A 24,653-nucleotide genomic window follows, 5' to 3' on the forward strand; every position below is an offset into this window, starting at 1 on the left:
CCCTCTGGACTGAACTCCTCCTTCTCTTTGTACAGACGACCCTCGAAGATACAAGCTGCGAGAAAAGAAGTTACACAACATGAACCACGTCCAGAATCCAGAGACTCACACGAGACACAAGAGCTCCAGAGAATAGTCAACCCCCCCCCCCCCCCTTCTTAGGTGTTGGGCTGTGGGTGCGCTGGGTTCTACTCACTGGGGCAGGTGGGGCAGCATTTCTTCGGGTGGATCTTTGGGTTTTTACAGTGGACGACACACTGCACCTCCGCCTCCGTGACGACACCTTCCTGTCACAACCAGGACAGAAACCACATCTTTAGTTTGTTTGGATTCAAATATACTTCTGCTCTTTCCTCACTGCGTCCTTCACTTCCTCCTTATCCTCCTTTCACTGATCCCTAACTACGTAACGATCCTACACTTCACTCAGGATCAAGAAAGTATCTGTCTCTCTATCTGTCTCTCTATCTCTATCTCTATCTCTATCTCTCTCTCTATCTCTATCTCTCTCTCTATCTCTCTCTCTATCTGTCTCTCTATCTCTCTCTCTATCTCTCTCTCTATCTGTCTCTCTATCTGTCTCTCTATCTGTCTCTCTATCTGTCTCTCTATCTCTCTCTCTATCTCTCTCTCTATCTGTCTCTCTATCTGTCTCTCTATCTGTCTCTCTATCTCTCTCTCTATCTCTATCTCTATCTCTATCTCTCTCTCTCTCTCTATCTCTATCTCTATCTGTCTCTCTATCTCTCTCTCTATCTCTCTCTCTATCTCTCTCTCTATCTGTCTCTCTATCTGTCTCTCTATCTGTCTCTCTATCTCTATCTCTCTCTCTATCTCTCTCTCTATCTGTCTCTCTATCTCTCTCTCTATCTCTCTCTCTATCTGTCTCTCTATCTGTCTCTCTATCTCTATCTCTCTCTCTATCTCTCTCTCTATCTGTCTCTCTATCTCTCTCTCTATCTCTCTCTCTATCTGTCTCTCTATCTGTCTCTCTATCTGTCTCTCTATCTGTCTCTCTATCTCTCTCTCTATCTCTCTCTCTATCTGTCTCTCTATCTGTCTCTCTATCTGTCTCTCTATCTCTCTCTCTATCTCTATCTCTATCTCTCTCTCTATCTCTATCTCTATCTGTCTCTCTATCTCTCTCTCTATCTCTCTCTCTATCTCTCTCTCTATCTGTCTCTCTATCTGTCTCTCTATCTGTCTCTCTATCTGTCTCTCTATCTCTATCTCTATCTCTCTCTCTCTCTCTGTCTCTCTATCTCTCTCTCTATCTCTCTCTCTATCTCTCTCTCTATCTCTATCTCTATCTCTCTCTCTATCTCTCTCTCTATCTGTCTCTCTATCTCTCTCTCTATCTCTCTCTCTATCTGTCTCTCTATCTGTCTCTCTATCTGTCTCTCTATCTGTCTCTCTATCTGTCTCTCTATCTCTCTCTCTATCTGTCTCTCTATCTGTCTCTCTATCTGTCTCTCTATCTCTATCTCTATCTCTGTCTCTCTATCTCTCTCTCTATCTCTCTCTCTATCTCTATCTCTATCTCTCTCTCTATCTCTCTCTCTATCTGTCTCTCTATCTGTCTCTCTATCTCTCTCTCTATCTGTCTCTCTATCTCTCTCTCTATCTCTCTCTCTATCTGTCTCTCTATCTGTCTCTCTATCTCTCTCTCTATCTGTCTCTCTATCTCTCTCTCTATCTCTCTCTCTATCTCTCTCTCTATCTGTCTCTCTATCTCTCTCTCTATCTCTCTCTCTATCTGTCTCTCTATCTCTCTCTCTATCTGTCTCTCTATCTGTCTCTCTATCTGTCTCTCTATCTCTCTCTCTATCTGTCTCTCTATCTGTCTCTCTATCTGTCTCTCAGCCCTGGATAGAGTTCAGTCTTCCATCCTTCCCTCCTCCCTTCCTTCCTTCTTTCATTCCTTACTTTGTTCCATCTTTCTTTCCCTCCTCCCTTCTTTCCTTCATTCCATCTTCCATCCCTACCTTCCCTCGTTCCTTTCCTTTCACCCCCCCACACTCCTCCGCTCATCGCTCCCTCCCTCACTCCTCCAGAGGTCAGACACTTCAACATGACGTCAGAGCTGAAACAACAGCGTCTGTTCACTTCAACGCTGCTCACACACACACACACACACACACACACACACACACACACACACACACACACACACACACACACACACACACACACACACACACACACACACACACACACACCTGACATCTTCGGGTGACGCAGGGCTTGGTGGACGTGGTCCAGGACACTGAGCTGTTGTAGGATCGTCCGTCAAACGTGCAGCCTGAGAAAGAAAGAGACAGTTACAGTCACAATGGAAACGTGTAAGGAATCACGTCTTTACAAGACACACACACAGACAGACACACACACACACAGACACAGACACACACACAGACAGACAGACACATACACAGACACAGACACACACACAGACAGACAGACACACACAGGTCTCTGCAGTGTGTCGGGATGTGACAGCTGCTCAGCACTAAATGAAAAGCCTCTTCGTTTCGTCCCATTTACAGTAACTGGTCTCAGATCAATGTTTCACTTTCCAGAGACTGAAACCTGATCACAGCCGCTCAGTGGAAATCAAACCCTCTGATACGGTGTCACTGCCGAGGACGACGCTCAGTGGATGTGACTGAAGAACAAGAGACTCCACTCGTCCTCGCGACGTCCTGCTCACACACTCACACTCTCACACACTCACACACTCACACACTCACACACTCACACACTCACACACTCACACTCTCACACACTCACACACTCACACACTCACACACTCACACACTCACACACTGACACACAGACGTGACAACACATCACTGGAAACGCTGCAAAACGGTGCAACTTTGAACGTTTCTCAAATTAAGTTCTCTTTGACCCTTGTTTGTTCGCCTGTGGAGCTTCAGCACTTTGCTGTGGTTCCATACGAGTGAGGAGCGGTGAGACGACCCAGAGGAGTCGTGAACTCCACAAGTGAACCGCACAGCAGTGAACAGACGAGGGGTTGCTGAGGCGACGTGCACGACCAGAGCTCGTTCCACCTGAAATAACCAAGTGTCGTAAAGACGCTGAACCGCAAAAAAACAAAAGGGCCGCACCCCGGCGGAGTGCTGGAGGAGTGTGTGTGTGTGTGTGTGTGTGTGTGTGTGTGTGTGTGTGTGTGTGTGTGTGTGTGTGTTTTTATATTTCAGACCAAATAACATGTGAAGACGTTTTTATTGTCTCTTCATTTTGTTTTAATCAGGGTTTGAATCTGCTGAGAGCTGCAGAAAAGAAAATGATTGAAGATACAGATCCAGATTAAAATGTTAAATATGTCTATATTATTTATCAATGAGAAATACTTGACAACATGTTTATAAAAGTTCACTTTCACGTCCTCTGGTGTGTTTTGAAAACATTGTGTCAGTAAGAATATTTAACGATGGTGACGTGATTCTAACTTTTAGAAATGCTCATGTATTTTTAAAAATGGTCGACAAAACGTAACGTAGACTGAGCTGTGAGCTGAAGAGCGAACAGACACATCGCTCTGCTCCTTGATTGACAGCTGTCTCAGCCTATCACAAGCACTAGAACCTTGGACATGTAGCCGTCGGTCTGAGTCTCACCTTTACACCTCTCGCAGCACGCTCCAGTCTGTTTCACCACCAGAGCACAGTCTTCAGACACCAGCGGACATTTCTCCTGCTTGCAGTCGGCCTTCCCCTCCTGCAGAACACCAGGGAGGAAAAGGTCAGAGAATAAAAGATCTACTTCAACCATCAGAACCTTCAGAGTATTTCAGGGGCAGCAGAAGATTTCACGTCGTCACAAAACATCCAACGACGACAGGGAGAGTGGGATTTTGTTTCTGAGCTAAAACAATATGACCTGGGACTTAATGAATAAAGACAGTTGTGCCTCAGTGTGTCAGAATATTTGAGATTAAACCTCAAGTCATTTTAAAGACAGATTATATCAGAGCTTGGCGGCAGCAGCAGAAATCTCACTTCACTCACTCGTCATCATCAGTTCCTCATCCAGAGTAACAGCCATAGATAAAAAACAGGAATAGTCGATGCTCTGGTACAGTCCAGGTTATTTACTGTGTCCTGCACATGCGTGCACTTCATCCACGTGGACTCATACAGACACTGAAACAAAAAGCTGCTCAGTCAAACTTTCTTAATTAGTCAATTAAATGTGTCCTCTGTCTCAGTCCTGCAAATAAAAACTCCCGCAAAGAAAAAAAAGAGTTTTATTTGTGTTGTCGCAGATTTACTGTCGATTCTATAAAAATAAAACATGTTTCACAGAATGAAGCTGTTTTCAGACATGAACTCAAGAGTTTGTCTTTCACGTGTGTTCTCGGGTAGAGCTCCTCGAGAGCGGCACAATATCGGGATCAACACACAATACCTGTTGTAGCATAAAGTTCACAGCTGGTTTGTATATTCAGGCTCTAAAATAGTAATAACATGAAAACATATTTAAAATAACACAGCTACGTCCTTTTAATGTGAAAAATCATCGCAGTATTTTCACATGACCTCACCATCTGATTGGTCACCCGTGTGAAATCAGACACTTTTAATGGTTTCCACACCAGAAGTGACTCCGTGTTCTCCGGTGAGCTGTGAATTTTCACACCCAGTCAACAGGCGTCCTGTCGCCTCCAGAAACACAGAGCGCCGTGTCCCCGCCGCTCGCTGCGCCGCGGGACGGGGCCCAAACTGGGCTCGTTTAATCCACCCCACTTTCACACCCAGCTTTTACTGCTGATTTTATCCACATGCTGTGTGTGTGTGTGTGTGTTTTATTTTACGCACTGTGGGGGTGTACAAAGTGGAGGCTGGCGGCCCCCGTGGCCCCCGCGGCCCTGTGGCAGGCGGCTCTAACGAGGACGGATCAAAGCGGGGCAGAAATAAATCTGGGCAGTTTAATATAGCAGCGGTGCTCCGGCTAAAACCCCAACCACACCGAGGACAGATGATGTCATGACAGGGGAGGAGGGAGGAGAGGGACGGAGATGGAAAGAGGGTCAGAGGGAGTTAAGGAAGAGGAAGGAGGAGAGGAAAGAAAAGGGAGAAGTGGACGTTAACATCTGAAACCTCCTGTGTGATTATGTGACCTGTCCAATCAGATCCTGGATCTCTCTGGTTTAACCACCCACACGATCGTGTGACCACAGCTCCATTCATCTCAGCCCGGTTCGTAAATAAAGCCGAACCCCAGAGGTGACGTGTGGTCGGAGCAGCACGGAGCAGGAAGACGCTGCAACACAACGACAGACACACAACGACAGACACACACACACATGAACGGCTTCTGAGCTGCGGGCGTCTCCAGAAGCTGAATTATGGTCATTTAACAAAAATCCTCCTTTAAGACAGAGTTTCAGTTTGAACTCCTGAGACACAAGCTGCTAAAGATAAAAACCAACAGATACGAATGTGGAGAAGGGTTAGGGTTAGGCCGAAGAGTCGAACGTGAGAAACCAACGTGAAGTAACTGCTCTGTCATCGCTGCACAAGCTAGAAGAGCAGATGGGGAAAAAGACTTAGATCAAATATCTGATTTGCCAGATTATCCAGATCCGTCTTTTAAATTTGAATGGGCTGTTTCTTGGATTGTGCCCCCCCCCACCCCTCCACAAATACCATGGACATCGGTTCAGCAGATCTTTGTGTAATCCTGCTAATAAAAGAATAAACACAGATAATAACTTAACGCCCTGAGCGGAGTTTAAAAGACATTAAACTTAAAAACAGTTTGAGATGTGATTTGTGTGAATTTGGCTGAAACACGTTAAAAAACTAAAAATGTTGGAATGAGCCGTTAAAGACCTGAAGACTATGTGGTCCGGTCTCCAAGGTCATGTCCTCCCGTCTCTCTCTCTGTTCTCCATTAGCACAAAGTGGTGTTAGTACATGTGACTTCCCCCCCCCCCTGCTTGTCACGGGGGTCAAAGGTCACAATGGGTCACCACGCCTTATAAACACTCAACATACCACTGCGGCACCAAGGCTGGCCGACTGGACGGCTGTCTGTCGCCGGGGGTGACGCCCCCCCCCCCACCTCCACCCCCCCCCCTTCAACACGCGCACACACACACACACACACACACACACACACACACACACACACACACACACACGCACACACACACACGCACACACTGCTATGCTTGAACGTGTGCGTCGGAGAAAGAGAAAGTGTGTGTGTGTGATAATGTGTTTGGAGTGTTTACACGCTGCTGCATGTTGATACCACGGAGTCGTCTGCGATGACTTGTTTTATTTATTTAACTATTTATCATTTGCTAAATTCACTAAATAACAGTTTTCTTCAGAGTTTAAAGTTGATTTGTTGAAGATACAAAGTTGTGTCGTCTTTTCAGATCGATCCTGAAGCCGAGCGGCTGAAACTCAGATTCAGTGTAAAGAAACGTTTCTGAGACTGTTTCAGAAAACACATTAAATCCTTAAAAATTTTAATATTTAATATTAATCAGTTCAGTGCAGATAACGAGGTTCAGTTGAAAAAAGTAGGATTTAATAATTTCTGGGTCCATAAACCTGCAGAACAGTTTCCATGAAGCAGAAAAGAAGTGAAAAGATTTTAAAAAATGTCGTCCTTCAGGTTGTGTGGAGACATAAGAAGGAAAAAGTTACTTTTGCATAATTAGAATTTAATCAAACTTATATGAATCTGATGTTTTATCATCTGTTAGTGACTCTGGTTGTGTAACTGAGGTTAACTGAGGATCTGCACACAGAGACGGGACCTTGAGTTTAGAGATGAATTATTAAACCAAAAAAATGTTTTCTAACGGTGAGGCTGCTCTGCCACTAGGAGGCGGCAACGTTCACCGCTTCTTCTTCTCCTCCTCTCGCTCTTCACCTCCTCCCTCATCCATCATTTCTCTTCCTCCGTCGGTTTTCTTTTCTGATTCTGAATCTCATCACTCCGCTCTGTCTGATTCTCTCTCACGTTTTGTTTTTCATCACTCTCTCTCTCTCCTCCGTTTTTAAGATGTTTCATTAACACTCAAAGCCTCTGTCCCCCCCCCCCCCCTCCCCTCCCTCCCTCCATCTTTTCATGCTCTCCGTCATGGTGACGGATGGAGAGATCAGTCAGAGTCTGTCAGCGAAGGAGAGGAGCTCTAAAACTTAAAGGCCCACTTAAGCCCTTGGACTCCAGCCCCCCCCCCCCTCCCCGCTCCCACTAACCTTAACCCCCTTTGCCACCGTGACCTTTCACCTTTCACCCTTCCTCGAAAAACAAACAGGTCGCGACCCCCCGCTGGAGAGCAGGAGCCGCAGCAGCTTAGGAACGAGACAGGCGGAGAAACGATGCTGATGGGAACCGTTTCTACGAGTCGTCTTTCCTGAAGTCAAGTTGTGATCTGGACTCAAGACGCTTGTTTGTCCCGTCCACTCACATGGAGGAGGTAGGATCTATGACCTATACTGCAGCCAACCACCAGGGGCCGATCGAGGCACTTTGGCTTCACTCTCGTGGAGCTGTCCTGTCGTCCATCTTGTTTTACAGTCGGTGGTTTTACTACAAAGTCCGGTCGACGTGAGACTGGAATCAAATCTGAGTGAAAGAACGAACTCAGACGTTTAAACAGTAAAAGTTGTGGAGACAATGTTGTAAATAAAGTGAGTCGAAGTAATTGGCACTTTAATAAAACGTCAGAAAATAAAGTGGAAAATGACGTCTTCATGTAGTTTCATTTAAATAAGATTAAAACCAGAGAATGTTCAATTCACCGTGATTTTTACAAGATTGCTGCCGCTGATAAATCTGATATAAATTAAGTTTCATTTAGAAAGCTGCTCTGTCCCGTTAACGCCCGAATCTGCAACACGATGTCATAAATGAAGTTTTATTGGCTTTTCATTTTCTCATTAAGTCTCTGCAGCCATAACAACATTTAAATGACTTCATTCTATCACTTTTTATCTTGGTTTGATGAGTCATTGTGAAAGATTCCAGCCTCAGTTGGATATTCATGTGTGTGTGTGTGTGTGTGTGTGGGGGGGGGGGGGGACAGATTAGAAAAGGTTAGATAAACCTCTTGTATTGATCAGCTTCTGTTTGAGTTGAGACACCGACAGGAAACGACCTTCACGCTTCTCTGAGATCAGTCACAGGATCACAGCTGACGTATCATTTACAGCTAAACTCCAGTGACCTCTGACCTCTGACGGTTTCTGTGTCCTACGTGAAGGAATGAGGACGTGAGTCACAGGAGGAGGAGAGCAGCAGAGAACCGTGTGCAGAGACAGTTTTTATGACAACACAAATTATTACGTCTTTCTTTCAACTTCCCAGGAGCCACCTCTCAAGTCCAAGACGTCCTCGTCTTCCACCAGCAGATGAACTTTGGCTCCATCGCACCAGGATGAAAGGTTTGAAACCAGATCTGTGTGCGGACGTTTGTGTGTTTTGGCCTCACACACCCGACACTGTGATTTAAAACCCCAGGATTCAGGAGAGTTGTCGCTGTCGCACCAACACAAACACACACTCGGGGTAAGAGGTTTGTAGTTTGATATCATCAACCTGACCCGAAGTGAGGCAGGAGGAGGATGAGGAGGATGAAACAATGCGGCCGAGCGACGGGAGGAAGAGCCGATGAGAGAGAGGAAGAAGACACGGAGATGGACAGACAGATAGACGAGGACGATGAGGAGCGTGACGGAGACGGGCCGCCTCCCTCCCAGATAATGGATCGTCATGGCGACCCGCCTGTCAGTCAGTCTGTCAGCCACATCCACTCCAGGCCCCATTACAGCGCTCGGTCGGGCCCGGACACACACAATGGCTCTTCTGTGTGTGTCTGTGTGTGTGTGTGTCTCTACCCATAGAGCCATTAGCAGGTACTCAGGACCCCCCCCCCCCCCCCCCCCCCCCCCCCCCCCCCCCATGTATGAGTGACACTGGTGCCCTGATGGCTCCCCCCCCCCCCCCTCGCACAGCGACACAGGACTCTGGAGTTGACGTGTTTGAGAACATACATGTGAGGCTCCTTGTTTTCCAGGTTATCAATAAATGAATGTGAGTTTGTGATAAAAGATGGAACCTGAGTGTTTTGTTATCGAGCATCGAGACGTTGTTTTGCTTCCTGTGTGGAAAGGAAACTGTTCAGAGTTCAGAGTAAACAGGATCTGTGATGACGAGAAGAGACCAGAATAGTCCTGAACCGAGACATGAAGTGAAAACGATCATATATTTAATATTCATCATAATAATATCTACGTTCAAACTTTAAGATGTTTCTCCAGAAGAAAACTTTTTTTTAAACTTTTATTTTAAATGAATAAATAACAAATAAATGAAAGGAAATCAGTAGAAAGTGCAGATTCAAAAAAAGTTTTTAGCAGATAAACAAAGACCAAATAAAGATTAGGTCCTTAAAGGATGTAAGTATGAAAGAGTGTGTGTGTGTGTGAGAGAGTGTATGTGTGTTTCTGTGTGTGTGTGTCTGTGTGTGTGTGTGTGTGTGTGTGTGTGTGAGAGTGTGTGTGTGTTTCTGTGTGTGTGTGTCTGTGTGTGTGTGTGTGTGTGTGTGTGTGTAGGAGTTAAAGTAGAGATGAAAGCCCGACCATTGCCTGCTGATGACTGATAGCATTCAGCAGAGCTTTGGCTGATGTCTGCCTGATAACACAGAGGACGACTGAGCCGAGGGCAGCGTCAGAGAGCAGCCAATCAGGGGCCGGCCGAGGCTTTCAGAGAGCCAATCGGAGTGTCCGTATAGAGAAGATACACGTTCGGTACAAGGTGACACGGTGACACGGTGACACGTTATGAGATGATATCACCTATTAGAGCGAATACTTCCACCAACAGTCTCCTGAATCAATCTGCACCAGCTCACACACACTCACAGATCCAGACCACTGCTCTCATCAGATCCACCGTGTACCTCATGACTGAATACTATGTGGTACCGTGTACTATGTTGTGAGTATCTATTATATCTCGTACTTATATGTTTGCTGAGAATCAAACAAACCAACGGACCGAGCTGAGAACACAAAACCTCCGTGTGAGAGCGAACGCAACATGAGGTGAGAAAGTCTGAAAGTGAAGAGACGGAACAGAAAAAGAAAACGACCTCCTGAACGTTCTGGTTCAATCCCCTCCAGCTGTCGTCTCTGTGTGTTTCTGAGGGAAGTTTCTGTTTCACCTCAACAATAACAACAGGTCGTTTTTAAACTTCAGTGAAAAATGTTCTTATGAATATGAACGAGTGCGTCTCTCAGCAGAGCTCATCCCTCCTCATCTAGATCCACGGAGGATTCCCTGAGAAATCAAACCCCCGATCTCTCCCAGAGTTTCATGGGAATCGACGGAGCAGCATTTGCGTAAACAAACAGAATAAGCAGTGTTGCTATGGTTACGTACAATCTCAAACAGCAGTGATTGACAAGAGGAACATAACTATTAACCAGAGACAGGAATATGTTTGTTGCTTCCTGATGCAAGCTGCAAACCAATCAGGAACGAGTGATGTATTTATGTAAGTGGAGGATGTAGACAAACGCACAACATGGACTCACACACACACACACACACACACACACACACACACACACACACACACACACACACACACACACACACACACACACACACACACACACACACACACACACACACACACACACACACAGAGTTCACGCTCGTCCTGGAGGATAAACGCTGGTCATGTGACACCTCTTAAAGTCCAAACCCTCGTTCAGTCGATGTCGAATCAGTGACACAGAAAAAGCTGGTTGGTTCGTTTACTTCTCTTAAAACAAAGAGTCTACAGCAGCGAGGGGGGGGGGGGGGTCAGGGGTCAAAGAGCACATGTTCCAGGAAAGAGTCGTCCTCTAACGTTTTGTTGGCTGGTTTTAACAACCGGCCCCGGAGTCAAGACAGTGTGACGACGTCTGTTAGAACCAAACAATCCTCACAGTTTGTTGTTAAAGCTCAGAAAACTGAAACTGTTGTTTCCTGCATTTACAAAACAACAGCACCAGAAGAACAACTGGGCCACAGAACCTGCTGTAGATAGAAGTCTCTTTGTTAAATCAGATTTAAATCATAAGTTGAATTGTTTTTTAAGTGTTTTGGGCCCAAAGTGATTCAATTCAAGATTCTCCAACAATCCACACATATTGTTTCCCCCCAAAAATCACTTCAAAGTCCGAGTGCAACAACTCTTTCTCAACCCGCCGATAAGAAACGCTGCACAAAGACCAAAGCATCAGCTTCGCAAACATCACAATCAGTGCGTTTTACACTATCAGTGGAAAAACCTGATGCAGCAGTTACACGTTCGCTCGAGACTCGACGAGACACGGGGACGTGCAGCAGAGGGAAGCTGTGGGGTTTACCAGGCACTCGCAGGTGATGCAGGGGTTGTCGGTGATGTTGGGGATGTGGAGGACCTCTCCCTCGTTGTCACAGCTGGCCTCGGTACCTGGAGACGACAGGAGGAAGGGGACACACAGTCAGGACCACGTCACAGCAGGTTAAACACACGGAGTCATTCGGGTTGAATGTAAACTGAAGTCTCTCAGCTCATTGCTCCAAGCACAAGTTCAGGGTTCTGTTCCAGAAGCAGCAGGAACCTGGTGCACGTGCAATTGTCTGATTTCTATAAACAGAAAAATTATCAGAAGTGTTTTGCTTTCCAATAAATGTGAGACATTATAATTTTCTTAAAATGTGTTTCTTTAAATGAGTTGTATTTACACACACACACACACACACACACACACACACACACACACACACACACACACACACACACACACACACACACACACACACACACACACACACACACACACAGATATACATGAACTATCATTTTTGCAGGTTGTTATAACGACATGATGTTTTCACAATAAACTCATCAATGATGAACTAAGACTAAATACAACATGAGTGGTCTGATTGGAGGATAAATTATTAATATCCATAAATAAATCAAGGTTATTATTGATCTATTATGTCGAAGGTTACTTTCTAAACTCTGCAGTTTCTCATCCGTTCGGCCCAGTTTGTTTTTCCAGGTAAAAGCATCAGCGTTTACACTGAGCTCTTAAAACCGCGAGTCGTTCTCTTTGTTACGAGCGTCAGTGTAATCTGAACCAACCACAGGAAACAAGCCCAACACAGGGTTTATGGGCAGAAGCCGACAGATGTGAGCGTCTCACTGAGGGAAACGAGCTCGGCAGCGACGCTCGGCCGCTTGTGCATGTGTCACGTTTGTTTTGACTTTCCAAACTGAAAACTTCCTTCCCAGTAGGAACTTATTGTCGCGAGCAGGAGGTCGCCGGAGGTGAAGGTAAATCTCCAACGCCAAACGTCTGGGTGTCAAACTACTTCCTGTTTGAGGCGACGTCTCCTCCGGCTGATCTAATCTCCCTCAGGAAGAGAATCGCTCGCACTGTCCGAGCACAAAACACCATTTACTTCTTCTGACATTATGGAATTTCCTGACACACTGGACTGTGTGTGGATCCAGAAACGGCTGCTTCCTCCGGCTGCTCTCGTTTTTATACCAGAAACTGTTTGAAATCTTTGATTCATTCATTTTCTGCTTCAGTTAATCTGAAATCAACGCTGAAGTTTCTCCGTCGAGGTTCATTAAACTGAAAATGTCTGGAGCAAAATCCAAGACTGTGATTTCTGCGCTGCTCAAATCTCGTCGTGTTTCCAAGATGACGTCTGCTCCTGTTTTTCATCCGGAGGTATTTGCCCTCTCGCTCACCGTGAATCACATCGAGCCTCTCGGGATCGTCTCAGGAGACTATCAGGAGTTCGCTTCAGGTCTGTGTAAGAGTTCTGATCAATACGTGGTCGTCCTGTTATCTGTGACCTGTGACTCTCCTCCTGCTGACTCCCCGGTTTCCAGGAGCGTCGATGACTCAGGAGATGATCGGTCAAGTTAATACATCCACTCCTCTCCACGTATGAAAAATAAATACTTTTCAAAAACTAACACACAAGCCAAAGTGTGAGGAGAAGTCAGAATCAATGTGTTGAGCTTAATTTAAAATCTCAAAGCAACAGGTGGAATCAAAGCCGACAAAGTCTGACAACCCATCGTCCTCTCCTGCATCTTCAGTCTCCTTCAGTCCCTGAACGTGCAGAAATAATGACGACGAACTGTTTCTATGTCACTTCCTCTCTGCGCAGGAAACACAGAACTAAACCAAATTAAAGAGGAGAAAATAAGATCAAATATTAAAGTCGTTAAACGAGCTCTGACATCGTCGGTTTCTTTTTTAAGATTTGTTCCAAAACAAACCGGATTTTATTTGAGTCTATTGAATCAGTTGTTTAACATCATTAATCCTCTCAGCAGCAACGGTTTTCCATTCATGTGCATCTCACGTGTGTCGAACTGTTCGGGACAGTTTCTGTTTCCACGGTCACAAGAATAATTTATTACTTCAGTAGAAGCAGAAAAACTGTAAAATAAAAGTACTCTGTTACAAGCACAATGCTGCAGTGACAGCACGTATTACAGTTACTTTCCTAATGAACTGCAGAAGAGGGTTCGTTGTAAATATTACACAAGTTACTGGATTATTATTATTACTGATGCACTTTAGTGTTGAAGAGGTGGAAGTGGACTTTAGATGCTGTACATATATTTAGTTCACTTCGTTTCACACAACAGTTGTGAAGTAATCGGAGGATTCTGTGACGTCTGGGAGCTACTCAGTCACCACAGGCCGAACGAAATCCTCATATCTGCTTAAAAACTCCTTCTGTTCATGTTCTCCTGCAGAGGAACCCGGTCTCTCTCCCTCCTGTCGGTTCAGTGATGAGCCACTGAACCCAAACTCAGTCAGGAGGACGTGGAAGTGACGTGTGAGGAGTTTCCTGGAGAGGAGCGGAGGTTATGACACAGACACGATGACCTCTGTGCTCCACCTGCTGCACCGACACACTGTAAGACCCTCCGCTCTGCGGCTCAGTGCACAATGGACAGATGACACCGGGGTTTGATGCCAGGTGGAGGAATCTGATCTGCTGGGATCAGAGCGGTGCGGCCTCATCACCTGATGCACGGCAGACAGTTGGTTCTCATGTCAAACACATGCACGTCTGGCTGCAGACTCAGACCCATCTGGTGCACGTTGCTTGGCCCATCTGATTCCCATCGCTCTGTTTACCTCAGGAACAGAGAGATAACAGCCAAGAGAGGGGAAGCCTTCGAATCAGAGGTGATTCTTCTCCCGGAGGGAGCAGATGTGGATAAAGTCATGTGTGATGGTTCTTTTCAAGAGCAGCTCTATGTTTAACATCTGGTTTGAATCTGCAGCAGCAAATATTTTCTCTATTTGTTACTTAAATTTACAAGAAATTAAACTACTGTTGTTGTGGAAACGCTCCAAATGTCCCCGGCAGCAGCAAATAAAGAAACTCCGTCAGAGGCTTTGAATCAAAACGCTGTTTCCTCACGGGTCACGTCCCTCATGCTGCTGTTTGAACAGAGATAAGACGCGTGAAGGCCGGGAGGCCGGCGGCTGAGGCCTGTGTGCACCAGCACCTCCACCAGCAGCTCCACCAGCACCTCCACCAGCAGCTGCACTACCAGCAGTACCTCACCACCAGCACCTCCACCAGCACCTCCACCAGCAGCTGCACTAGCAGCAGCTCCACCAGCAGTACCTCACCACCAGAACCTCCGCCAGCACCTCCACCAGCAGCTCCACCAGCAGCAGCTCCACTAGCAGCACCTCCACCAGCAGCATTTCTACCAGAAGCTCCACTGGCAGATCCACCAGCAGCTCCTCCACCACCAGCACCTCTAGCAGCACCTCCACTAGCAGCACCTCCACCAGCAGCTCCACCAGCAGCTCCACTAGCAGCAGCTCCTCCACCTTTCATTCACAACTTTCCCTTTACTCTCCTCTTGCTTCAGGGCACCGAGGCAACGCGCTGTCAGAGGAGCAGCAGGCCGCTGAGAGGCCGCTGAGAGGCCGCTGAATTAGAGCTGCTGGAGGAAAGTGATCCACACTTTACAGCAGAGGTTTAACTTGAAAAAGTCCAGTAATTATAACGTTTAGAGACAAAAACAACAATTTGAGTAAAACTCGGTTCTAATTTGAGGCAGACTTTCATCCTAAAGATCCACAACATCTATAATTCGTCAGAAAACTGTTCCAGTAAATAACTAGCGTGCCATGCGCAGGGTTTGATGCCGGGTTGTCTCACTGCGCTGCAGGGTGGCACACAGAGGATAACCCGGGTTAAACTCAACAACCAGGCCGGACAATTTAATTATCGAGCACTACAATATCACGGCCGCCTCTCAAGAGTGAAGATGAGCGAAGTGAATCCAAATAAAATCTATTTACGCACGTGACGCAGACCCTGCAGTGTCTGTAATGAGATTTAAAAAATCAAATAAAGAAAATGTGGTGATGCAAAATGTAGAAGGGAAGTTGTAGAGTTGTGCTTCTTGGTGCTTGAAGCAGAAAGAGGGTGAATCTCAGAAACAGACCGAACAGCGGAGACTCAACAACCGGGGCTTTAGGTCGGTTTTACGCACGGTGGCTGCCGCCATGCGCCATTACGCAGCCACACGACCCCTTTAATCTTACCTGTAATTAGCGGAGAGGAGGACCGGGGCGTTTGCAGCAGCAGCAGGAAGCAGAGGAGAAACCTACAGGTGGAGGAGCAGGGAGGGATCCAGCAGCGGAGCAACATCCTCGGGTTCGCTCCAGGAAAAAACAAAATAAAGTACCAGAGTTTCTGAGGAACAAATCAAATCAATAAAAATCAATCCAGAGGAAGATGAAAAGAAGCTGATCCACGTGCAGCGTCTCCCCAGAAGCAGCTCTTTATTCCAGCAGGAGGGTGACACGCAAAGTGACGATGAACCAGACGCTCACAGCGACATGAGAGAGACGCGCCTGCGGGCAGGAGACGGCGGAGCTCCGCATGTTGGGAAGAAGGAGTCGTGCGTCCTGCCGGAGGGAGAATCCCGGGGGGAGCAGCGCGGACGGGGTCTGGAAGCGGATTTCTCTCCAGTTCAGCGGCTCCAGCCAAAGTGTCCGAGCTGATCTGAGCGCAGACAAACACATGAACACACGCACGCGCTGGTTTATGAGAGAAATCTGCTCCGTGACCCTGCCGGAGAATCAGTGAGTGGATCCGCTGCGTCTGGATCTGCGCTCCGGGTCTGGGAGGAGTGCGTTTGGCGCATGGATGCTGGATGTCGACTGTCAGGGACGGAGGAGTGGACTCTCTCTCTCTCTCTCTCTCTCTCTCTCTCTCTCTCTCTCTCTCTCTCCTCCTCCTCCTCCTCTGGTGTCGGAGCGCACCACAGAGCCAACAAGTCCTGCCTCCTCCTCTGTGAGACCCGGGACCTCCTCCTGCCTCCAGACCTCTCCCCAGAAAACCTCCTCTGTGCTGCGGACATCTCTCAGCCTCCCTGAGACAAGTTTTTAATAATCACAATCTCCCTCCATCTGTCTGCTACTGGACCAGTCAGTGCACCGTGTGTGTGTGTGTGTGTGTGTGTGTGTGTGTGTGTGTGTGTGTGTGTGTGTGTGTGTGTGTGTGTGTGTGTGTGTGTCTGTGTGTGTGTGTGCGTTGGGATTCCAGTTTCATTACCAACAAGCCGGGGGAGCTGCACGTGCTCCACGTCTCTTTGTTGTAAATTAGATTTTAATTTTAGTTATAGAAGAAGAAGAAGATGAAGGAGGAGGAAGATGAGGAAGATGAGGAAGATGACTCAAGGTCAAGTGCAACGTTTTAGTCAGAAGTAGAAATTTCTTCTAAAAATGTAAAGAGATTAAAACATTTCTTTCCAGATTCAGTCTTGAAATTTTCTTTTTAAGAGCAGATTTAAAACAGTTAATGTGGAAATAGTTCATGAACAGCTTCTTTTATAATTCTAGTATTTCTCACTTTATTTAAAGGGAATCGAACTGGTTCATTCTTACTTTTTTTTTTATATCATAAATACTTTTCAACCAACGTATTTATACAGTTTATACCAGATTTAAACTGTGTAAATATACATTATTACATAAGGTGAAGTGTGAACTTGTGATCTGGGGCTGTTTCATTCTAGAGAAGGAGAAACATCACTGCTACAGCACAGAGGGATGTTTTATATTAGACACCACACACACGCACAGACACACACAGACACACACACACAGACACACACAGACACACACACACACAGTGCTGCTCACCAGTCCCATCCGACGCTGTGGTGTTGAGCTGCAGCGTCTCCTGGGAGCCGGCTCTTATCAGCCAACATCAGTGTCGGCTCTTGAGGTTGAATGGAAGCAGCCGGGTCATAAAGTGTGAGCCCAGCGGAGCGGAGGCTGTGAGAGCAGCAGATCAACGCCCACAACCGTCCACAGGTGTAATGTTCTCAAACACTTTTATGTATGTTCTGTATTTTCCTCTGTTCTCGTGTCAAAATGTCGTGGGAAAGAAGGAGTGAAGCTGGATTCTGCTCCTTCTTCTCCCATGTTGTCGGAGGGCCAGGACCCATTAGCGGCCCTGGAAAGGGCCAAAGGTCAACGGTTCCCAAACTGAGATAAACAAGCATCTCTCACGTGTGATCGTATCGACACAGAGGTATTCACGGTGCAGTTGTGGGTTTGTTGTGCGTCTGTTTGCAGCTCTGTAACTTCTCTTTCTTCTTCTACACAACATCCTGCTCCTCCACTGTGCACAAGCTCTTACATTTTTGCATTTTGTTGCCATAAATCTGGAGTCAACATTAAAGTCTCATGTGACAGATGAGGAGGGCTGTGTGATACTGTGTGTGTGTGTGTGTGTGTGTGTGTGTGTGTGTGTGTGTGTCTGGCCTCTTTAAAGGGAAGCTCGTCAGAAGCTCAGACAGGGAGGAAAAGCGAGTCTTCAAAGAAATAATTAGGACCCACCCAGCAGCTTTTAACTGAGCGTCAGCCGCCGCTCGCTCTCTGCTGCTGCACGCTGGGAACACACACACACACACACACAGGGACAGCCAGGGTGTGTGTGTGTGTGTGTGTGTGTGTGTGTGTGTGTGTGTGTGTGTGTGTGTGTGTGTGTGTGAGAAACCGTTAAAACAGAGAGGTATCAGAGAGTTGTGGAGTGTGTGTTCACGACAAGAGTGTGTTTGAAATGAGTGTTGAAGCCAAAAAGCAGAAGTGTGTGTGTGTGTGTGTGTGTGTGTGTGTGTGTGTGTGTGTGTGTGTGTGTGTGTGTGTGTGTGTGTGTTTCAAAGAGAGAGAGCATCAAAGAGAGATAGAGAGAGTTCAAAGATGAGTCTTTCAAAAATAAAAGAGTGTGTGTTGGAAAGAAACAGCAGAGAGTGTGTGTTCAAAAGTGTTTTAAAGAAAAGTGTAAAGTGTGTGTTCGAGGTGAGAAGAGTCTCAGTGTGTGGGAGGTTTCAGAAATATTAACCACTAGATGGCAACAGAGAGAGGAGAGGTGAGTGGGGGTGACACACACAACCAGACAGACACGCACACAAACACGCACACACACGCACACACACTCTCTTCTTTATCTTGTTCATTTTGAAGTGTTTCGACTTCTGTTCCTCGTTTTTTTTTTGAACATGACATGAAAGTTAACGTTACATGAAAAACTTCTCTTCCTCTAACACATCTGATTATTATCAAATGAAATAAGTGAAAAACATCATTTAATACACGTCAGTAGAGAAACAGAAAGAAAAGTAAATGTCCAGAGCAACAGACTCGGACATTTCTCACACACAGAAGCTCGAGTGCAGGTCTGAGAGCAGCTTGTATTATTATAAGTATTATTTTTAAACGTTAAAGAGTTGATGCTGAAACTTTCTTTCTTTACACACCTCGCAGTGGACACGTGGATATAACATACGTGATGAAGACAGGGAGGCAACACAACATGTGTTCTTCCACTGTGACAAAAAAATAAAGCTTGTGTGTGTTTTTTAAAAAGTGCAGCGCAGCTGAGAGCTTGAAACCAAACAATTAAATCCCACATTTTTGTGTTGACATGAAAAATGATAGAGTGTGGAGATAATGGAGGAGGAGGATTTCAGCTGTAATGGAGCGGCAGGATTAGACTTTACACTTTCAGCTGAGCGACGTTCTGTGAGAACCAGGAGAAAAACACAAATACTACAAATTTATAAACCAGGATTTGAGTGATTTTTGCAATTTTCACATTATCACTTAGAGGATCAACCAGAAGGAGGAAATCAGAACGAGCTGCAGAAACAACTAAGGAGGGTTAAAGACCTAAAAGCCTCATGGGAATTATTTGGGTCTGGCCGATAAATGACTGCCTTTGAAATACTTTTTAAGAAGGATAATTTAAGAATGAGTAATGTACACGTACACACACACACACACACACACACACACACACACACACACACACACACACACACACACACACACACACACACACACACACACACACACACACACACACACCCTCTTTTCTCAACACGTAAACCCACAGAAAAGAAAACACTTGACGGACGGAGCTGCTGAGGGACAGACCTGGACTGAATAGCGTTCTCAGACGTTTTCAGGGCATCTGTACCTCCTCCTGTCCCCAGTCTGGCAGGCGGGGCCCCCGTGGCCCCCGTGGCCCCGAGGTTAAAGCCCCCTGCAGCCGGCAGGTCTGGCCCTGAGAGGCTGAGAGGGGAGGAAGAGGAGAGGGGGAGGAGAGGTTAGACTCAGCTGTCTACGTCAGGCCACAACAACACTAATAACCCGTTTCCACCGACCCAACATTTCCAGGAACTCGGGAACTTTCCTGCGTTTGAACCGAAGGAACCAGATTTAAAATTTAGTTCCTCTGCAGCTAAAAAGTTCCTGTTGGAGGGAAAATGTTTTCAGACGATGCAGAAACTCCTGAGGTTTGTGTTGACGACAAACACAACAACTCACGGCTCCTCTTTTTCATTTGTGTCTTTTGTAAAGTTTTTCACTTCCTCCTCCGGACAATATCCTGCTGTTTTCTCACCAGGGCTCGTTTGGACATTCTCTGGAGTATTCACGAGAAATCTGTCAGGAAAAACTGCGGAGAATGTCTGGAGCAACTCACTCGGACATTTGCGTTGTCACTTATTAATTCTAGGACAATATCCGGAGTTCAGTGCACATCTGGAAGCAGCTTAAGTGGAGTTCTCCTCCCTTCAAGAGTCTGAAACAACCTGAGCCAGCGCAGCAAAAACTGAACTTAAATCTGATCTGCGTTTATGAAAAATACGTCTCATTGAAAACGCTAAACGAGTTTTACTGCAACTTTCAAAAGGTAAAAACTCGTCTTTGGTTTTGTCGTAGAAACACGACTCGTCTGAGCTACAAGAGAAACTCGTCGCTGACACTTTAACATCCGGCAGCTCCTGGACAAACTGCAGCAGGGGAGGGGGCGGAGCTACACAGTAAAAAACACTAATTGTGTCATGTAATTGTTTGAGTTTTACATCCGCTGTAAAAACATGAACCGCAGATATCTTAGACGTTTATGGAGCTTTTTTAATGAGCTTTTTTTTCTGCTCTTCACGAGAACTCCCTGGAAGCACGAGTGCAAACGAGAAACCGTGGGCGTTGGGTGGGTTTGTACTTCGGGAGGTAAAGAGGAGTTTTCCACGTCGCTCTCAGAAGCAGGGGAGAGCTGCTGGGGTAAGTGTGGGAGGTCTGGGGTCCATCACACTCTCCTGGTTTTACAAGCGTCTCACCGAGGAGTCGAGCTACAAGTCAATCTGGACAGAATTTAAACATGTTACCTGAGGAGAGTCTGGTTTTCAGGAAACTGTGTCACTCAGCAAACTGACAAACTTCATAAAACCTTTTTATGAAAGAGACGTTTTCAGGTGTAAAATCAAACTCACCTGCTTTAAAGTGGATTAAACGCTGGAGGATGTTGTTTATCTTCATGAAACCACGTTAACCTTCTTACCTGAAGTGACTCTGGAGGTTTCATTCTCCTGTGGAGTCGGACGACTGTGATGAGGCCTGATCTCCAGAGTGGTTCAGTGTCTCCTCAGAGAGTGAATTTCATTTTGAGATGTTTAATCAACGTAACACAGAGTTTATTAACTTGGAACAAACTTTTAAATCATTGAAGTTTTGTCTCAGATTATTGTGAAACAGAAATTATTTAATATTTTCTGAAAATCTAACCGGGAGAATTAGACCAAAGCTTTGACCTTAGGAAACAGATGAATATGAATGTTACCAGTAGTAGAAGAAGAATCCTGTGATGTACATTTTCTCCGTTGTGACACCACTTAGGCCACAAATCATCATGTAGCTGCGTTGCCAAGGAAACTAAACATAATTTCTTGTAATTTTCCTCTGGGATCAGAACGTGAGATCAGTATTGTTCGCACAAAAAAGAAATGTGAGCCACTTTAGAGGTGAAACGCTGCTGACGATACAAATCTGCAGCGCGAGTAAAAGGATGCGGCAATTATCTAATCCAGCTTGTTTACGCCTTAAAACCCCCAGAGACAGAAATAAGCTCTAAAATAAAACCCACACTGAGCCGGCTGCTCCTCGGCGTCTAAATCCAAACGCCGCTTTTATTACACAAGCATTGTTTTGTATTGTTGTGTGATGTTTTTAACTGCTGGGTGTGAGCAGCTCCTCGCTTCTGCTTTACTGGGCCGAGGCGCGAAGGAGGGAAGACGTTACTGAGGAGGAAAAATAATAAAATGTGAAAAGGTTTTTTGAGACGCGTATATAAAAAAACACAAAGGAGGGATTGAAAAGAGGAAGACGGTGAAGTTCTGGAGGAGAGAGAAGAGAGACAAGAAGAACAAAGACAAGGAGAGAAAGAATAATGAAGAACTTGTTTAATGGAGAAAAACAAATGTGGAGGAGAAATGGGTGTGTCTCTTCTGTTGTGGCTCAAATGTCCAATTAGTCGCTGGTCTGTTGTTTTCAGTTTTACAAACATGCACTGAACTACGGAGAATCTCTGGACCTTCTCCAGTGAGAGGACAAACTCTGGAGGACGTCCGAATGAGCCGATGTGAGAGCAGGAGATCCTTCATGAAGAAACCTCACACGTAGACGACATCCGGAGAAAGTCTAGATCCTGAGGACGTCCTCCAGAGTCTGAAAACTCTTGAGTTTAATCTGTATTCATGCAGAAAGTCTCGTTAAGATTCACACCTGAAAACAGCAGGAGAAACAAGAACAGAGAAAACACACAACAAACATGACCAACCACACAGACACACAACTACACAACTACACAAACTAATAACACAAGGAGCAATTACAGAAAAACACTAATTCAAATGGATCAAACTTCTACATGTTGTTCTTATCGCTGTGTTTCTAGGACACAGTCGGCTGAGTTGGATATTCCAGAGTCCCCCCCCCCCCCCCCCCCCCCCCCCCCCCCCCCCCGGCCACACTTTCCAGAAGTTCCTGGGCGTTCCCAGGCCTGATGGGATGTGTAGTCCCTCCAGTGAGTCCTGGGTCCAGCCCTGGGTCTCCTCCCAGTTGGGTGTGGACACCGGTTCCCTCTCGACGTGAAGGAGCAGCGGTTCTGGTCCCAGCTCCCGGTGGAGGTCTGAACTCCTCACCCCGTCTCGAAGACCTCGGAGAACATTCACTTCGGACGCTTGTATTCTCGACCCTGTTCTTTCGCCCCCCCCCCCCCACCACAGCTGGTGACCACGGGTGAGGGTCAGAATCTAGATCGACTGGTAAATCCAAAGCTTTGCAGCGTGGCTCAGCGCCGGCTTCACCACAACAGCCTGGTACAACACCTGCAGTCCTGTTGACACCACGCTGTCCACGTCACACCACATCTTCCCTTCACCCAGCGACCCCCCCCCCCCCTCAACCTGGAGGGAGCAATCCATCGTCTCCAGCAGAGAATCGTGGCCCCGGACTCAGGGGTGATGTTTACAGTATCCACGGCCAATCTTGTCGGACTTGACTCGGCTCAGAGAACATCACACAGCAGCTTTCATGGGCTGAGCCGAACTGACCGGGACGACTGAACCGATTGTGACAACTATAATCAGCGGGAATGACAACACCTCCTTGAGCGTGATCGAACCCAACACGACTGAGTCTTCTGAGAGACGTTTCAACTCTGTCTGATCGGGTCGTCTGTGATTCAGTCGGGTCTGCGAGACCTTTTCTCTTTGTTAGCGTCCAAACGGCGGTTGTGCAACACAACGCTTGGGTTCGACCAATCAGACGTGTTTATTTTTTTTTCACACAAATATTCAAAATATCTCAAACTATTTGTGGCCCTTGGATTTGGTTCAGCGCTGGAATGAGGGCCAGAGGTGCAGAGTTGGACCACGTTCGTTCCTCTGGTGGACAAAGACGGTAAAGTTCCCGAGGTCTTCAAAAACGTATTCTCCCAGGAAAAGATCCAGTGGGAGGATAAGGGATCGACAAACGTACTGAAAGAGGAAAGAAAACAACGGAGAGAGTTGATAGATGGAGGGATGGAGTGGTGGGAAAGAGGAGGAAACGGGGAGAGAGGAAGCAAAAGGTGAAAGTTAAAGGAGCTGCCGAAAGAATAAGAAAGAGTTTGTGGGAGAGGAAACGGAGATCGGAAAAACAAGAAGAGGACAAGAGGAGGTAAAGTTTGATTGAGAGAGTTTCGTCGGAGAAGACAGAGACGTGGCGATGAGGGATTAAAAGCAGATAAAACCTGAGAGAGTCAAATGAAAATCTTTTTTGCGTGACAGAAACATAGATGCTGAGAAAGACGAGCTCGGCTGTGAAACTCAATCTGCAGCTCCTCCTCGACGTCCTCACGGTGAACGCTGCGGCCAAATTCAACAGCGGCCGCTCTGCTTTAGCTCCGTTACTCAATCTGCAGGAGACGTTTCCCTCCAGAGGCCGAGAGAACAGAAAAGACCAAAAACAAACACTCACTTCAAAAGACGTCAGGCCGAGTCCTGTGCTGCGACGTGACAAGTGTTCGGTGGGTTTCTACACTGAAAGAATCCTGCTTCAGGGACGAGGGAACAGGGAGAGTTGGGGCTTTGACTACTCTGGCAAAAAAGAGGTGGTTTAAATTGTATTCAAAAAACACAAATCTGAAAAACCTGCAGACGTTGTTTTTCTGTGTAAATCTTGTTTTATCAAATATACTCTGGTTATGTTCCCACTGGGATTCACTTTGTTAACAATGGACAGGTAACGTCACTGAGAACAAGTGACATGGGCCCAGAAACACCAGCAGTCAGCTGTAAACCAGCCACTGGTTCGTCCTGATGGTCCAGGGGGAGAAAGTGAAAGTGAGCACTGGGAAACTGAAGCAGCCACAGAGAGTGAAGAGGGTTCAAGGTTCAGAAGCATCATCATCACACCTTCTCCGGACTTCCTGCTGACTTTACACTCGGGGCCCAGACTGAGAAAGAAACTCCAGAGACTCGTGCTCGGACATTTGTCTTCACACATTCGCCTCCTTCAGTTCAGTTCAGTGTCTGAGTAACAATTTGACTGTTCGTCTTTTTGCATTCTCTTCATCTGATGTCAGCAGATATCAGGCTGCGTCCACACTTCTACGTTTTAGTTTTAATACGCATCTTTGTTTACAAACCACAGACTTCATGTCATCACTTACAGTTTCCCCTTTGCGCTCACGAGGTGATGAGATGTGTCAGTCTG

General features: G+C 46.3%; 1 protein-coding gene and 1 long non-coding RNA gene across 2 annotated transcripts in view; one reads left to right on the top strand and one right to left on the bottom strand.

Moving 5' to 3' along the window:
• LOC117777067 overlaps positions 1-6,242 on the top strand; it is a 15,577-nt gene extending 9,335 nt beyond the window's left edge. Inside the window, exons 2-3 of the long non-coding RNA XR_004616547.1 lie at positions 4,270-4,279; positions 6,232-6,242. This is a non-coding gene — a long non-coding RNA (uncharacterized LOC117777067). The remainder of the gene's footprint in view (positions 1-4,269; positions 4,280-6,231) is intronic.
• bmper (BMP binding endothelial regulator) overlaps positions 1-16,322 on the bottom strand; it is a 22,319-nt gene extending 5,997 nt beyond the window's left edge. Inside the window, exons 1-6 of the mRNA XM_034611557.1 lie at positions 15,645-16,322; positions 11,412-11,497; positions 3,645-3,744; positions 2,220-2,302; positions 197-287; positions 1-55 (exon numbers count right to left, since the gene is read on the bottom strand). The exon at positions 1-55 is cut by the window's left edge and continues 28 nt beyond it. Of these exons, the coding sequence (XP_034467448.1) occupies positions 1-55; positions 197-287; positions 2,220-2,302; positions 3,645-3,744; positions 11,412-11,497; positions 15,645-15,750 (521 nt within the window). The 5' untranslated portion in view covers positions 15,751-16,322. The remainder of the gene's footprint in view (positions 56-196; positions 288-2,219; positions 2,303-3,644; positions 3,745-11,411; positions 11,498-15,644) is intronic.
• Between the last annotated feature and the right edge of the window lie 8,331 nt (positions 16,323-24,653).

This window comes from Hippoglossus hippoglossus, chromosome 16 (genome assembly GCF_009819705.1).
Source record: "Hippoglossus hippoglossus isolate fHipHip1 chromosome 16, fHipHip1.pri, whole genome shotgun sequence".
Classification (NCBI taxonomy): Eukaryota; Metazoa; Chordata; class Actinopteri; order Pleuronectiformes; family Pleuronectidae; genus Hippoglossus; species Hippoglossus hippoglossus.